At 49.9% G+C, this 16,858-nt stretch overlaps 1 protein-coding gene across 1 annotated transcript in view; it reads left to right on the plus strand.

The window, feature by feature from the left end:
- Positions 1–16,858, plus strand: part of LOC140397014 (zinc finger MIZ domain-containing protein 1-like) — a 251,326-nt gene that overhangs the window by 214,388 nt on the left and 20,080 nt on the right. The window contains 6 exon segments of the mRNA XM_072486046.1: positions 207–417; positions 2,546–2,651; positions 3,450–3,610; positions 5,895–5,962; positions 7,706–7,774; positions 9,746–9,993. Coding sequence (XP_072342147.1) covers positions 207–417; positions 2,546–2,651; positions 3,450–3,610; positions 5,895–5,962; positions 7,706–7,774; positions 9,746–9,993 — 863 coding nt within the window.

Below are 16,858 nucleotides of genomic sequence, written 5' to 3' on the forward strand. Positions count from 1 at the left end.
ATTGTATTGACATGGTAGTGCTTGATGGTACTGGGGAAATGTGGCTTCGATCTGTATAAAACGGACGTAGAGTACCTGAAATGGAGCCCCATTCCTCGCACGAACTTACGGGGGAAATAGGCGGGTCCAGAATTCCGTTGTCTGATCGCGACACGCAAGCCCAAGCTAAACGGGATCTGTTTTAATGCACACCTTGTATCCTCCAGGCCAGATCTAGAACTTCAGTTCAAATGTTATCATCACGAAGACCGGCAGATGAACACGAACTGGCCGGCATCGGTGCAGGTTAGCGTCAATGCGACACCTCTCATAATCGAACGGGGTGACAACAAAACGTCCCACAAGCCTCTCTACCTGAAGCATGTGTGTCAGCCTGGGAGAAACACCATTCAGATCACCGTGACCGCCTGCTGCTGTGTGAGTATAACTCCTCTCGTGCGGATGGTTTCACTCATAGAACATAGAACAGTGCAGGACAGTACAGGCCCTTCGGCCCACCATGTTGTGCCGACCATTTATCCTAATCTAAGATCAACCTAACCTACACCCCTTCAATTTACTGCTGTCCATGTGGCTGTCTAAGAGTCGCTTAAATGTCCCTAATGACTCAGACTCCACCGCCTCTGCTGGCAGTGCATTCCACACACCCACCACTCTCTGTGTAAAGAACCGACCTCTGACATCTCCCCTATACCTTCCTCCAATCACCTTCAAATTATGTCTCCTCGTGACAGCCATTTCCGCCCTGGGGAAAAGTCTCTGGCTATCCACTCTATCCATGCCTCTCATCACCTTGTACACCTCTATCAAGTCATCTCTCTGCCTTCTTCGCTCCAGTGAGAAAAGCCCGAGCTCCCTCAACCTTTCTTCATAAGACATGCCCTCCAGTCCAGGCAGCATCCTGGTAAATCTCCTCTGCACCCTCTCCAAAGCATCCACATCCTTCCTATAATGAGGCGACCAGAACTGGACACAATATTCCAAGTATGGTCCAACCAGAGTTTTATAAAGCTGCAGCAAAACCTCGCGGCTCTTAAACTCAATCCCCCTGTTAATGAAAGCCTTCTCAACAACCCTATCAACCTGGGTGGCAACTTTGAGGGATCTATGTACGTGGACCCCACGATCTTGCTACTGCTCTCCCAGCGCAGTCAATCGCCGATCCTCCCCCTCGTTTATAAATCCTCCCCCGCAATCTCCCCCATCTCGCTTGTATCGTTAGGTCTTCCATGTCAGAACTGTTATTACAAATTCCAGTGGCTTTTATTGTTGGGGGGGGGCGTCCAGATGCTGTTAGTAACCACACTTTCAGCTTGCAAAGATCAGAAACGTTTTGTCTGATATCCCACGCTGCCTGGATCAAACCAGATTACGCTGCCCATACACAGCACTTCAGCCTCTATAGAAATTGTGAAATGGTGCCCCCGGAATATTTCTTTTAAAAAAAATTTAGAGTGTTATTTTGTTCCGATGAAGGGGCATTTAGCGTGACCAATCCACCTACCCTGCACATCCTTTTGGGTTGTGGGGGTGAGACCCATGCGAACACGGGGAGAATGTGCAAACTCCACATGGACAGTGACCCGGGGCTGGGATCGAACCCGGATCCTCGGCGCTGTGAGGCAGCAGTGCTAACCACTGCGCCACCATGCCGCTACCCCGGACACTTACACGTAACACATTAGTGCCTAGCTATGTGGTTCCCCTAGCTACGTGGTTCCCCACTTTTTATACTTATCCACCTAACCTGCACATCTTTGGACACTAAGGGGCAATTTAGCACGGCCAATCCACTTAACCTGCACATCTTTGGACACTAAGGGGCAATTTAGCATGGCAAATCCACCTAACCTGCACATCTTTGGACACCAAGGGGCAATTGATCATGGCCAATCCACCTAACCTGCACATCTTTGGACACTAAGGGGCAATTTAGCACGGCCAATCCACCTAATCTGCACACCAAGGGCCAATTTAGCACGGCCAATCCACCTAACCTATAGTTTTTTTGGGCACTAAGGGTAATTTAGCATGGCCAATCCACTCAACGTGCACATCTTTGGACTGTGGGAGGAAACCGGAGCACCCGGAGGAAACCCACGCAGGCACAGGGAGAACGTGCAAACCCCGCACACAGACAGAACGTGCAAACCCCGCACACAGACAGTGACCCAAGGTCGGCATTGAACCCAGGTCCCTGGTGCTGTGAGGCAGCAGTGCTGACCACTGCTACCGTGCCGCCCCACAACTTAACTTGTAAATTCTTTTGAGCTGAATCTTTTTAGTGCCGTTGATCCATTGTCGAGTTAAAATAGCACAGAATCGAAAATGTGCCCGTTCAGCGTTAGTAGACCGCAATCGCGTGCGCCGTTATAACGAGGGGCTTAGCGAGTCACAGCGGCATGGTAACTAGGTTCCTCTGTGGAGATGCTTCACAACCAGTTAGCCTCAAATTAGGGCCCTTAATTGCCGGTTCGCCCCGAGGAGGCCGCAGCTATTCTCCTGCCGTTGACTGGAATGACGTTCTGTTGTTTTCCCCCTGCAGTCGCACCTGTTTGTGCTACAGTTGGTACACAGGCCTTCCGTTCGCTCAGTGCTGCAAGGCCTCCTGAAAAAGAGACTCCTGCCCGCAGAGCACTGTATCACAAAAAGTGAGTACTCGCCAAATGTGTTCGTAGTCAATTCTTGGAGGAGGGGAGGGGGGGGCAAAGGAAACCATGCTGTCGAGATTTTTCCAAGATGTTATTTCCGAGGGTGAGGGTGGCCGCGAGTCCGGAGGTGGTCATAATTTGGGGTCTCGGAAGAGTGCGGGTGGGGCGAGGCCGCTGAATTGGCCTTTGCACGGGCTGCACGGCGGCGGCAGTGGTTAGCACTGCTGCCTCATGGCACCGAGGACCCGGGTTCGATCCCGGCCCTGGGTCACTGTCCGGGTGGAGTTTGCACATTCTCCCCGTGTCTGCGTGGGCTTCGCCCCCACAACCCAAAAAAGATGAGCAGGGAAGGTGGATTGGCCACGCTAAATTGCCTCTTGTCAAGTGTATCGTGTGGACGATTTGCATATATTATTTAAAAAATACCCGTTGCGAATTTCGGAATCAGTTGGAAATCAACATGAAAGTAGATTTTTTTTTTTTTATTGAGTGCCCAAATATTTTTTCCCAATTCAGGGGTAATTTAGCGTGGCAATTAATCACCTTGGCCACCTGTGTAAACTGTGGACCTGCACACCCAGATCCCTCTGTATGTTAATGTTCCTGAGGGTTCTGCCACTTACAGTATAATTCATACCTAGATTTGATCCTCCAAAATGCATCACCTCGGATTAAACTCCAAGGGAGACTGCAGGACTGGGCAGTAATCTATTAATAATCAATGCCGTCTGAAAAATAATATGAGCAGATTCTGTCATTGTGCAATCTTGTAAACGTTTCAATTTTTCTCCAAAACAGTCAAGCGAAATTTTAACAGCAGTGCAATGTCGTCCAGTAACCCTGGGTTGAATGGCGAGGATGGCGTTGAACAAACAGCGATTAAAGTCTCCCTGAAATGTCCGATCACATTCCGACGGATCCAGCTTCCCGCCCGAGGACATGACTGTAAACACATACAGGTCAGTAGGACGGACTAATCCCTGGTCCTGTCAATGGCTCCTCCGCTCCGCCAGTCCTTCATTCCAGAGCAGGAAGGTTAGGAATCCTACGGGAGTAACTGAACTCCTGACTCCCCCAAAGCCTGTCCACCATCTACAAGGCACAAGTCAGGAGTGTGATGGAATACTCTCCACTTCCCTGGATCAGTGCAGCTCCCAACAACACTCTAGAAACTCAACACCATCCAGGACAAAGCAGCCCCGCTTGATTGGCACCCCATCCACAAACATTCACACCCTCCACCACCGACGCACAGTGGCAGCCGTGTGTTCCATCTACAAGATGCACTGCAGCAACTCACCAAGGTTCCTGAGGCAGCACCTTCCAAACCCACAGCCTCTACCATCTGGAAGGACAAGAGCAGCAGATACCTGGGAACCCCACCACCTGGAGGTTCCCCTCCGAGTCACTCACCGTCCCGACTTGGAAATATATCGGCCGTTCCTTCACTGTCGCTGGGGCAACATCCTGGAGCTCCCTCCCTAACAGCACTGTGGGTGTACCTACACCTCAGGGACTGCAGCGGCTCAAGAAGGCGGCTCACCACCACCTTCTCAAGGGGCAATTGGGGATGGGGAACAAATACTGAGCCCAGCCAGCGAAGCCCACGTTCCGCAAATTAACTTTTAAAAGCAATCCCCCTTCCTCTTGGACGATACTCTGGCAGGAGCTTCTTATAAATGTGTTTTTATCCTTGATTCTGCGTGTCTGTCCGATTCAGGGCATGGGGGTGAAAGGCTGTAAACTGTAAATTCCAGGGGCGACAATAGTGTAGTGGTATTGTCACTGGACCAGTAATCCAGAGATCCCCACAGTAATACTCTGGAGGCCCAGGTTCAAATCCCGTCACTGCAGGTGGTAGAATTTGAATTCAATAAAAATCTGAAATTGAAGTCTAATGATGACCATTGTCATAAAAACCCAACTGGGTCACTAATGTCCTTTAGGGAAGGAAATCTGCCGTCCTTACCCGGTCTGGCCTACATGTGACTCCAGATCCAATGTGTGTCCCAGCAAGCCACTCAGAGCAATTAGGGATGGCCCAGTCAGCCATGCGCACATTCCATGAACAAATGAGGGGGCGGGAGAATTCCCAGCGGATCTGGCCCCCAAGGGCAGCACGGTAGCCTTGTGGATAGCACAATTGCTTTACAGCTCCAGGGTCCCAGGTTCGATTCCGGCTTGGGTCACTGTCTGTGCGGAGTCTGCACATCCTCCCCGTGTGTGCGTGGGTTTCCTCCGGGTGCTCCGGTTTCCTCCCACAGTCAAAGATGTGCAGGTTAGGTGGATTGGCCGTGATCAATTGTCCCTTAGTGTCCAAAATTGCCCTTAGTGTTGGGTGGGGTTACTGGGTTATGGGGATAGGGTTGACCTTGGGTAGGGTGCTCTTTCCAAGAGCCGGTGCAGACTCGATGGGCCGAATGGCCTCCTTCTGCACTGTAAATTCTATGAAATCAAAACATCGAGATCATTATCAAGGTTCACGCAGAATTATTTGTACGGTTAAAAGGATTAAAGCCCCATAATTTCATCAAGAAGAGTACAGAGAGAGGAAAAATCAGAAGACGAGTGCAAAACAAGGGCGGCACGATAGCACAGTGGGTAGCACAGTTGCTTCACAGCACCAGGGACCCTGGTTCGATACCCAGCTTGGGTCACTGCCTGTGCGGAGTCTGCACGTTCTCCCCGTGTCTGCGTGGGTTTCCTCCGGGTGCTCCGGTTTCCTCCCACAAGTCCCGAAAGACGTGCTTGTTGGGTGAATTGGACATTCTGAATTCTCCCTCTGTGTACCCGAACAGGCGCCGGAATGTGGCGACGAGGGGATTTTCACAGTAACTTCATTGCAGTGTTAATGTAAGCCTACTTGTGATAATAATTTTTATTATATTATAAAGTCAGGAGACATGTTATGGAGGTGATACAAATAAATGATCAGAACCTATAATCCGAGAATTCAGATGTTAATGACGGTTGTGGTTACTGACAGCCTTGCTTCGATTGGGTCAAACAGAAAGAGTTTAAAATCCACGGAGTTCAAGTGGAAGAAAGTTCCCATTAGTGTGAAATGGGATTCCCTACATTTAGTGCATTATCGTTCGGGCTGTTTGAATCCAATACAGGCGGAAGCGTTACTCTAAAATGGTCAACAGAGGGAATTTTGCGCTCAAAGTGTTCAGTGTTCCACGGTTACCCAATTGTAATACGGGATTAAAGGCCTAACAATTCTGTGTTTGTTGTTACCAGTGTTTCGACCTCGAGTCCTATCTCCAGTTAAACTGCGACAGAGGGACGTGGAGATGTCCGGTGTGCAAGTGAGTTCTTTATTTGTAAAGTCGTGAGTGAAAGGTGTAAAAAAAGCATTGCAAAAGCTTTGTTTTTTTATTTAAAACACTCCTTAATTATTTCCCCATATCTCCTAATATTCTCGGGTACAATTCCTCGACCACTAGGGGCTATTGATCTCCGAGTCGAACGCACTCAGCGAATGAGTGTCTGTGCGGAGTCTGCACGTTCTCCCCGTGTCTGCGTGGGTTTCCTCCGGGTGCTCCGGTTTCCTCCCACAGTCCAAGCAGGGGCTGTTTAGCACAGGGCTATATCGCTGGCTTTGAAAGCAGACCAAGGCAGGTCAGCAGCACGGTTCAATTCCCGTAACAGCCTCCCCGAACAGGCGCCGGAATGTGGCGACTAGGGGCTTTTCACAGTAACTTAATTTGAAGCCTGCTTGTGACAATAAGCGATTTTCAACATTTACAAGATGTGTAGGTTAGGTGGGCTTGCAGAGATAAAATTCTCTGGCACTGTTACCTTACTAATACTAATTTCCTCAAGTTCTATATTTTCATTAGTTTTATTTTTTATCTTAGTCCCCTCACTGCTTCCAGTGTTTACTTTTTTGCCTCCCAGAGATCCATTTTACTCCTTCTAATCTCTTCCCTTTTGCAATCCGTTTTAAGTCTGTGGAACGTTTACGCGAATGTCCTAGTTTTTCTTTCGTTATCAATTTCTTCGACATTCTTTGCTGAATTTCAAAATCCTCCTCGGACTAACTATTCTTTTATAAGCCAAAGTAGGGAGGTCACAGGACGAGCAATGGGCGTCGCGAGCTCTGAGCCAGCAATGGCGTCTGAATTTTGACGGCACTAGTTTCGGCTGTGAGAGCTCTTGACTGCGCGTGAATTTCCCTTTGCTGGCGGGCACGGTTTAATGCCCTGAGACTCGATTGCTGCCACTAGCGCAGTCTGTGTGACCTTGCTATTCAAATGGTTAGCACTGTTGCTTCACAGCGCCAGGGACCCGGGTTCGATTCCCAGCTTGGGTCACTGTCTGGGCGGAGTCTGCGCGTTCACCCCGTGTCTGCGTGGGTTTCCTCCGGGCGCTCCGGTTTCCTCCCACAAATCCCCAAAGGTGTGCTGTTAGGTGAATTGGACGTTCTGAATTCTCCCGTTGTGTACCCGAACAGGCGCCGGAGTGTGGCGACGAGGGGATTTTCACAGTAACTTCATTGCAGTGTTAATGTAAACCTACTTGTGACAATAATAAAGACGTATTATAAAAGAATTTGAAAGCACTGCTCTTTATTCTTTGGGGCACCTCAGTGAAGCACTTTTGAAAATCCCGATATATTACATCTACTACATTACCATTGTCTACCCTCTCTGTTACCTCCACAAAGAATTCAGTCCGGTCAGTCGAGCATCAGTTTCCCTTTTAAAATCCATGCAGACCATTCATTATCTAATATCTATATGTTCTGCTGTGGTAAGCAGTCCATCATTTTCCCTCCCATTTCCGTCAAGCTGACCAATCTACTTATTCTATCCTCCTAAAGAAAAATCCAGGAGGCTCCCAAGGCCTTGAGTTCCGAAGCATCAGTGAGGAAATGTTCTAACCTGGTCTTTTTGGCTGTCGGGCCTGATCAGGTCCTCTAGAAGCTCCGTGCTGGGTGTCCGCGTTTGAAAAACCGCCCCTGAAGTGCTGAGTTACTCTGGGGCTGTAGTCCTGCACTGTAATTGATTAAGTTTAGCCTTTGATACATTTCTCTTCACTTCTCACAGCAAAACGGCACTGCTGGAAGGGCTGGAGGTGGACCAGTACATGTGGGGCATTCTGGCAGCCATTCAGAAGTAAGTGAACGTCTTTGTGACTCTACTCGTTCTGTAGCTGTAAAAACGTAAATAGAAGCAGGAGTAGGCCAGAAGCCCCCTTGAGTCAGCTTAAACCTCAGCTCTGCTTTCCTGCCCTTTTCCTATATCCATCTTGAATATATTCAACGCAGGGGTGGAATTTTACCACCTTCGTAGCATACAGCGAGCCGCTCAAGACTCCATCGTCTTCAGCGGGAATGGAAAATTCCACTGACGGGGATGGAAACTCCCACTGGTGGGAATGGAAAGTCCCACTAACCGGGGCGGAAAACACCACTGACGGGAATGGAAAATTCCACTAACGGGGACGGAAAGTCCCACTAGCAGGAATGGAAAATCCCATTAACGGGGACGGAAAACCCGCTGGCGGGAATGGAAAATCCCACTAACGGGGACGGACAATCCTGCTGACGGGAAGGGCTGTCGAATTCCGCCCGTACTGTGGAGAGCGTCCATATTTAGTGAAAGAATCCACAGCTTCACAACCCCCCACCCCCGAGTGAAGAGATTGCTCCTCAGCTCAAACACACGGGCTGATGTGCAAACGGTGTGAAATCCTACATGGGCTAAGGGCTGTGGGCCCTCGAAGCTCGGAGTAGCTACCACAACCTGAAGCACCCCCCATTCTCTTTCCCCCCCCCCCCCCCCCCCCCAACTCCCCCTCTTTTTTGGCAAGACACAGCTGTCTGCAAACTGGCAGCTGGGCGCCATTGATTCGCCATGGCTGGGATGAGGAATGGGAGCGTCTGATGGACACCGGAAGCTAATTGCTGCTTCCTCTGGCTCGTCGAAGCCGGTGGCTGACTACGCACAGTCTACCAGCAGCAAATCGAATGTTCCTTTTAGGAATAGGCTCCTTTTCCATTGTTTCCCCGAGATATTTATGTGAGTAGAAATCTTCATTGAACTGCATGCTGTTTGTCATCTGGAGAAACTTAAGATGGAAACTTGAGGTGCGCCGTCTGCTGTTCTTGCCTTGTCAGTCTGCGAAATCGGTGGTTCCAAAGAGCCCCCAACAAGGAGAGGTGAAATATAAAATATTTTTGAAGTCTCGCATTCCTGCAACCTTGGCCCAAAAATAAACAGCTCTGGGGGACATTTTACAATTGCAGAATATTCGGGCAGGGTTGATGGGCACCCCCAATGGATGAAAAGGGGGCCTCACAGCTCCAGGGCCCCAGGTTCGATTCCCCGCTGGGTCACTGTCTGTGCGGAGTCTGCACGTCCTCCCCGTGTCTGCGTGGGTTTCCTCCGGGTGCTCCGGTTTCCTCCCACAGTCCAAAGACGTGCAGGTTAGGTGGATTGGCCGTGATCAATTGCCCCTTCGTGTCCAACCCAAGTTAGGTGGGGATAGGGCGGGAGAGTGGGCTTACAGGGTGGTCTTTCAGAGGGCGGGTGCAGATGGGCCGAATGGCCTCCTTCTGCACTGTAGGGATTCTAGGATGAAAAGAAGGCACTGGGAATTGTGAATTAGGAATCCTGGCAGTGGTGGGAGTACATGAGCCACGGTTTGGCCTCCCGATTCCTGCATGACCCTGTACGTTAGATAGGCGGATTGGCCGCGCTAAATTGTCCTTCGTGTCCTAAAAGGTTAAGTGGGGGTTACTGGGATAGGGTAGATACGTGGGCTTGAGTGGGGTGCTCTTTGTAAGGGCCGGTGCAGACTTAATGGGCCGAATGGCCTCCTTCTGCACTGTAAATTCCATGATATGCAAGTAAACGGCTATTTTGCAGAGAACAAGCCTCGTCAATGAGCAGTGGCGGGTGGGCTGTTATACACAGTTGGATTGTTTATCCGCTCGCAGAGGTTGCTCGAACCCTGGCTGGTTTTACAGTAAACACTCTCCCCTCGCTCAGGGCACTTGAGACTGTCGACGTGCAATATAAGCACGGAGGGAAAAGGACAGAGCGACCCGATAGTGCTTGACATTTCTGTTCGTTCTTCTCCAGCACGGAGTTCGAGGAGGTTACAATCGACCCGACCTGCAGCTGGAGGCCCGTGCCAGTGAAGTCCGACATCCACATTAAGGACGACCCGGATGGGCCCATGGCCAAGAGGTGCAAGACGATGAGCCCCAGCCAGATGATCATGCCGAACGTAATGGAGATGATTGCAGCCCTGGGTCCAGGAACGTCTCCTTACCCATCCCTCTCCCTGCCACCAGGGGGAAGCAACTCCACGGAATATGCTCACCAGAGTAAGTACATCAGCAAGGTTCTGCTACTGTTTCCACTTACCCATGTACATTGTTCGATGCAAAGACTTGTATTAATAGAACATGCAGTGCAGGAGGAGGCCACTCGGCCCATCGAGTCTGCACCGACCCACTTAAGCCCTCGCCTCCACCCTATCCCCGTAACCCAATAACCCCTCCTAACCTTTGTTTTGGGCAATTTGTCCACCTAACCTGCACGTCTTTGGACTGTGGGAGCACCCGGAGGAAACCCACGCAGACACGGGGAGAACGTGCAGGCTCCGCTATCAGTGACCCAGCGGGGAATCGAACCTGGGACCCTGGTGCTGTGAAGCCACAGTGCTAGCCACTTGTGCTACCGTGCTGTCCAGCACCTTTCATGACCGCAAGACATCCCCAACGCTCTACCCTCAACGGGGTCATTTGATGTGGAGTCACTGTTGTAATAATATATATAAGACAGACCCCAAAATGTATAGGAGAATTGTTCTTTAAAAGATTCTTTCACTGGATGTGGACTAGGCAACATTTATTGCCATCCCTAATTGCCCCTTGAGAGGGTGGTGGTGAGCCATCTTCTTGAGCCGCTGTAGTCCCTGCAGTGTAGGTACACCCACAGTGCTGTTAGGGAGGAACTTCCAGGATTTTGACCCGGCGACAGTGAAGGAACGTTCGCACATGGTACAGCGTTGGGTGGGAGGGGGAGCTGTGAGGAGGATGCGGAGATGGTTCAGCGGGATTTGGACAGGCTGAGGGAGTGGGCACGTGCAAGGCAGATGCAGTAAAATGTGGACAAATGTGAGGTTATCTGCTTCGGTAGCAAAAATAGGAAGGCAGATTATTTGAATGGGTGTAAATTGAGAGAGGTGGATACTCTGAGTCCTTGGTGTCCTCGTGTATCAGTCGCTGAAAGTAAGCGCGCAGGTACAGCAGGCAGTAAGGAAGGCAAATGGTATGTTGGCCTTCATAGCGAGAGGATTTGAGTATCGGAATCGGGATGTTTTACTGCAATTGTATCGGGCGTTGGTGAGGCCACATCTGGAGTATTGTGTGCAGTTTTGGGGTCCTTATCTGAGGAAGGATGTTGCTATGGAGGGAGTCCCGCGAAGGTTTACCAGACTGATTCCTGGGATGGCGGGACTGTCATACGAGGAGAGACTAAGTCGGTTAGGATTGTATTCATTGGAGTTTAGAAGAGTGAGAGGGGATCTCATAGAAACTTATAAAATTCTAACAGGATTGGACAGGGTAGATTCAGAAAGAATGTTCCCGATGGTGGGGGAGTCCAGAACTAGGGGTCAGAGTTTGAGGATAAGGGGTAAACCTTTTAGGACTGAGGTGAGGAGAAATTTCTTCACCCAGAGAGCTGTGAATCGGTGGAATTCGCTGCCACAGAAAGTAGTTGAGGCCAAACGTTGTGTGATTTCAAGACGGAATCGAGGGGTATGGAGGGGAAGGTGGGATCGGGGTATTTAACTTGATGATCAGCCGTGATCATAATGAATGGAGGAGCAGGCTCGAAGGGCCGAATGGCCTCCTCCTGTTTCTATTTTCTACGTATGCTTCTATGTATCGGCCGATAAATTTCCAAGTCGGGATGGTGAGTGACTTGGAGGGGAACCTCCAGGTGGTGGGGTTCCCAGGTATCTGCTGCCCTTGTCCTTCTAGATGGTAGAGGTCGTGGGTTTGGAAGGTGCTGCCTAAGGAGCCTTGGCGAGTTGCATGAGAGATAAATGATTATTGAGCAAGGACACTGGGCTTCGCTCCCCTGCTCTTCATCAAAGTGGTGCAGTGGGGTCTTTTACCTTCACCTGAGAAGGAATATCTCAGTTTAATGCCTCATCCGAGAGGCAGGACCTCTGGCAGTGCAGCACCCTCCCAGTTCTGCGCTGCCTGGCCAGCCTCGATCTTTGTGCTGGAGTGGAGCTTGAATCCACAGCCTTCCAACTCCAGAGGTGAGAGTGCCACCACCGCCGCCTCAGAAGGTCCGTTTACCCAGACAAATCCTCACAGGCTTCCACTATCTACTTCTGTTACACCCATAAACTTCGACAACAGAGTGTGAGGCTCTCTGCGATCATTTCTCATCTTTAGCGGGATTTCTAGGCGTCTTAAATTGAACCTATATCCTGCATTCTTTCAAGAGAATCCACAGAATCCCTACAGTGCAGAAGGACGGCATTGGGCCCACCAAGTCTGCACCGAGCCTCTGAAAGAGCATCCTATCTAGACCCAGTCCTCTGCTCTATCCCTTAACCTAACCTGCACATCTTTGGCTACTAATGGGCAATTTAGCATGTCCGATCCACCCAACCTCCACAGCTTTGGACTTGTGGGAGGAAACCGGAGCACCCGAAGGAAACCCACGCAGACACGGGGAGAACGTGCAGACTCCGCGCAGTCACCCAAGGCTGGACTTGAACCCAGGAACCCTGGCGCTGTGAGGCAACAGTGCTGACCACCGAGCCCACGCACCATTTTGCTGACTTTCTGGGAAATGTTTTGATTTCAGGGAAATGAAAACACCAACGTGGGTTCAGCACCTCTCTGTGGGCGTCTCCCTCCATTATATCTGTGCGAATAATCTTGTTCTCTTTCCACTTTTTGTAAGAGGCTTTGGGCGGGCTTTCCCGGCCCCCTCAGCCGCGTGCTTTTCGACAGCGGGAGGCGGGGCGCCGTTCGCTGGTGGCGGGCTGCCTTTTTCCGCCGCCGTCAATGGGAATTCCCATTGAAGCTACCCCACGTCGCCAGGAAACCCGTGGGCAGGGGTGCGCTGCCGCCCCCCCCCCTCCGGCTGGTCCCCCCGACCAGGTAACCCGGCACTAGCGAATGACTGGACAATACTGGCCTTTATCTCTGGTAGCCGTACATATCAGTGGTGTCCATTGTTCCCTTTTTGAGAAGTAGGTCAGAGCTAGTGGCTGGACTGCGTCTGAATAAACCGCTTGTTTCACAGAGTCACCAGTTAACCCTGTCCTCACCCCCCAATATCTATTTGTCCCTTTGTCTCTCTTGCTTAGTGCAGGCAGCTTTTTAAAAAACTAAATGTGTATCTATATCCAGGGTCATTTAGTTGCTTTCACATTCTTATTATTATTGGACCAACTACCAGCTTTTTAAAAAAAAAAGGTCGCAGTTCTGAACAACTATATGAATGCGGAGGATTGGAAAATGCTTTTCTGTCTCATTTGGTAGTGGATATCCCCCAGTGGGTTACGTTTACGGGGAGTCGCAAATTAAGTTTTCAGTTAACAATCCCACGCTTTGCATTGGGATAAGATAAACTCCAGCAGTTTTGATTTGTAGTGACAGTAATTCATATTGCAGCTATAATATGTTGCAAAGAGCGGCAGGGTGGCCCAGTGGTTAGCACTGCTGCCTCACGGCGCCGAGGACCTGGGTTCGATCCCCTTCCCGGGGCCACTGTCCGTGTGCAGTTTGCACATTCTCCCCGTGTCCTCGTGAGCCTTGTCCCCACAACCCAAAAGGTGTATAGCTGGAAGAAGACAAAGGGTGGTGTAGATGGGCTTCAGAGTGATTTCACAGGTCGGCGCAACATCGAGGGCCGAAGGGCCTGTACTGTGCTGTAATGTTCTATGTGCAGGTTAGGTGGATTGGCCACGCTAAATTACCTCTTAATTGAAAAAAAGAATTGGGTACACTAAATTAAGAACAAGGGAAGCAGATTGGGGGTGGGGGGGAGATGAAGTTGGTTCATGGCTTTCCCTGGCTTAAAAGCAGTGCCACAACGGCACTTACCTCTTCCCTGCTGCAGATCTAATCTCCCTTTAGCTGCCGGCTTTCTTGAGGCCTGGCAAACCCTGTTGAAGGTGGAAGATAAAATCTGAGACCCAAGGCTTCACTGAAACATTCCCCACCACCCTTACTCCTGAACCCCAGAAGCATTGTGCTCGGGCTGTAACTTCCACCCCGCTGTTGCTTTCGGTACACACATCGGTTCCCGCCTTCATGCAGCCCCGCTCTTCCCTTTTGCCCTCTATCGCAAGCAGATTCCTGACGTCAGGACAAATTGAGTTCTGTGGCAACACTTCTTTGTCCCGATGTATTTTAACATTTGAATATCTCTTCTGGAGGTAGGGTTCTCTCTGTGAAGTCTCACTCCTGCGAAAGGGTCAGGCAGCAACATTTCCTGTTGGTTGTCTCCAATTCCCCCCCCCCCCCCCCCCCCCCCCCGAGGCTTGGCTGATTGCGTTTGAGAACTGCCACCGTGCACCTTTATTTGTCCCTTCATTCTTGTCGGAAGCATGGCTGTTTTTACTTCAATCGGTTTCTTGAAAGGATTAGACAAAATAATGTTGGGGTGTAGTCTGGTCAGGCAGCAGGAGCTTCTTCCCAGCACAGACCCCAAAATACAAAGGGGAATGTTTTTTTAAAAAGATTCTTTCACTGCATGTGGGCTAGCCAACATTTATTGCCCATCCCGAATTGCCCCTTGAGAAGCTGGGGGTGAGCTGCCTTCTTGAGCCGCTGCAGTCCGTGTGGTGTAGATACACCCACAGTGCTGTTAGGGAGGAAGTTCCAGGATTTAGACCCATCGACAGTGAAGGAACGGCCGATATATTTCCAAGTCGGGGCGGTGAGTGACTCGTAGGGGAACCTCCAGGTGGTGGGGTTCCCAGGTATCTGCTGCCCTTGTCCTTTTAGATGGTAGAGGTCGCGGGTTTGGAAGGTGCTGGCTAAGGAGCCTTGGTGAGTTGCTGCAGTGCATCTTGTAGACGGTACACACGGCTGCCACTGTGTGTCGGTGGTGGAGGGAGTGAATGTTTGTGGATGGGGTGCCGATCAAGCGGGGCTGCTTTGTCCTGGATTGTGTCGAGCTTCTTGAGTGTTGGAGCTGCGCTCATCCAGGCAAGTGGAGAGTATTCCATCACACTCCTGACTTGTGCCTTGTAGATGGTGGACAGGCTTTGGGGAGTCAGGAGGTGAGTTACTCTCCGCAGGATTCCCAGCCTCTGACCTGCTCTGGTAGCCACAGTATTTATATGGCTGGGTCCCAGTTCAGTTTCTGGTCAATGGTAACCCCCTGAATGTGGGGGATTCAGCGATGGTAATACCGTTAAATGGGGAGATGGTTAGATTCACTCTTGTTGAAGGTGGTCATTGCCTGACACTTGTGTGGCGTGAATGTGCCTTGCTACTTATCGGCCCAAGCCTGAATATGGTTCAGTTGTGTGCAGGCTTTGGAAACAAGACGGCATGAGTGTCTGAGGATTTGCAATTGGTGCTGAACGTTTTAAGTAAATGGTAGGTAAATTATAGGAGACAATTTGTATTGTATTGTCCAGCATTGTACATTGATAAAAACAGACCATAAAATAAGATTTTTTTTTAAATGGAAAGGGACAGAAAATGCTGGAAAAACCTGGTCAGGCTGTATCTGAGATGAGATTCGGATAACGTTTCAAGTAAATGATCTTTCAAAGAAGCTGTTTCGATGAAAGATCATTGATGCAAAACATTAACTCCGTCTCTCCCTCCACAGATGCTGCCTGACCTGCTGGGTTTTCCCAGCACTTTATTGTTGTTGCTGCGGACTTTGAGAACTAGACATCCGGGATTCGGGAACTTCCCAATTTACAGCAGGATGTTGTCTAACTCCGAAGCACCAGAATGGGAGAAAATCAGGCAATTATTCGGCCGTTTTAAAATAAATTTCCGATACCCAATTCTCTTTTTTCCCAATTAAGGGGCAATTTAGCCGTGGCCAATCCACCTACCCTGCACATCTTTGGGTTGTGGGGGTGAGACCCACGCAGACACGGGGAGAATGTGCAAACTCCACACGGACAGTGACCCAGAGCCGGGATCGAACCCGGGTCTTTGGCGCCGTGAGGTAGCAGTGCTAACCACTGCGCCACCGTGTCGCCCTTTGTTGTGTTAATTTATTTGCTTTGTAGCTTTTATTTATCGGAAGACAGTTATTCTGGGGTTTATCGAATTCAACATTGTAAGCAACTCCAGAAACAAGTCGTACTTTGGTCGCAAGTTATATCGCACATTTTGAAAATAAGAGTTCCTTTTCTTATTCTTCACGAGTGGGTCTTCGGTAGTGATGCTCGTGGTGAGTGTGAGCAAGGCAGGCAAAAAGGCACTCCCAACCATGGTTTAATACATTTTTCTTTTGAACAACGATTGCCAAAGCATGAGGTGGTATTGTGTAACCAATCAGTAACGTGGTATCTCTGCCAATGCTCGGGCACCCGAAGAAGAATACCTCAGACAGAAAAGTCCCTGAATGGGGGAATATCAGGTTCCACGTAAATACTTACCTCTTTGTGATAACGTTGGGAATTCAGGTTAACAATTGAGCCAAGACTGTGAATCTAAAATGGAGCATTAATGGTTACATACGAGATTGTTTAAACATGTTCCAAGAATTCAGTGCAGTATCTTTCCGGGTGTGAAATGTTTATATTGTTATCGTGGATTGCTCAAGAAAGCACCAACGTTACAAATGCAGGGGGTGAAACTTGTAGCAGCGCCAAATGGGCTCCTAATCACACTGCTCGTGATCCTCTTTTCAAGAAATGTTCACAGAAGGAGCGTTCGTTCACTTTCTGGAGACTCATTCCTCGTCTCGCTGACACTCCCAGTTGGTTTGAAATGTTAAAGTCTTTGAAAGGCTAAGACAAGATAATGCCAAATGTTAAAATCTTTGGCAATATTGTGTAGTTCACTGGAAAGTAAAAACCAGCATGAAGGTATTTTGGGCTGGCACAGTGGTTAGCACTGCTGCCTCACAGTGCCAGGGGCCCAAGTTCGATTCCCCGCTGGGTCACTGTCTGTGCGGAGTCTGCACGTTCTCCCCGTGCCTGCGTGGGTTTCCTCCGGGTGCTCCGGTTTCCTC

Source organism: Scyliorhinus torazame, chromosome 20, assembly GCF_047496885.1.
Source record: "Scyliorhinus torazame isolate Kashiwa2021f chromosome 20, sScyTor2.1, whole genome shotgun sequence".
In the NCBI taxonomy this organism is placed as follows: domain Eukaryota; kingdom Metazoa; phylum Chordata; class Chondrichthyes; order Carcharhiniformes; family Scyliorhinidae; genus Scyliorhinus; species Scyliorhinus torazame.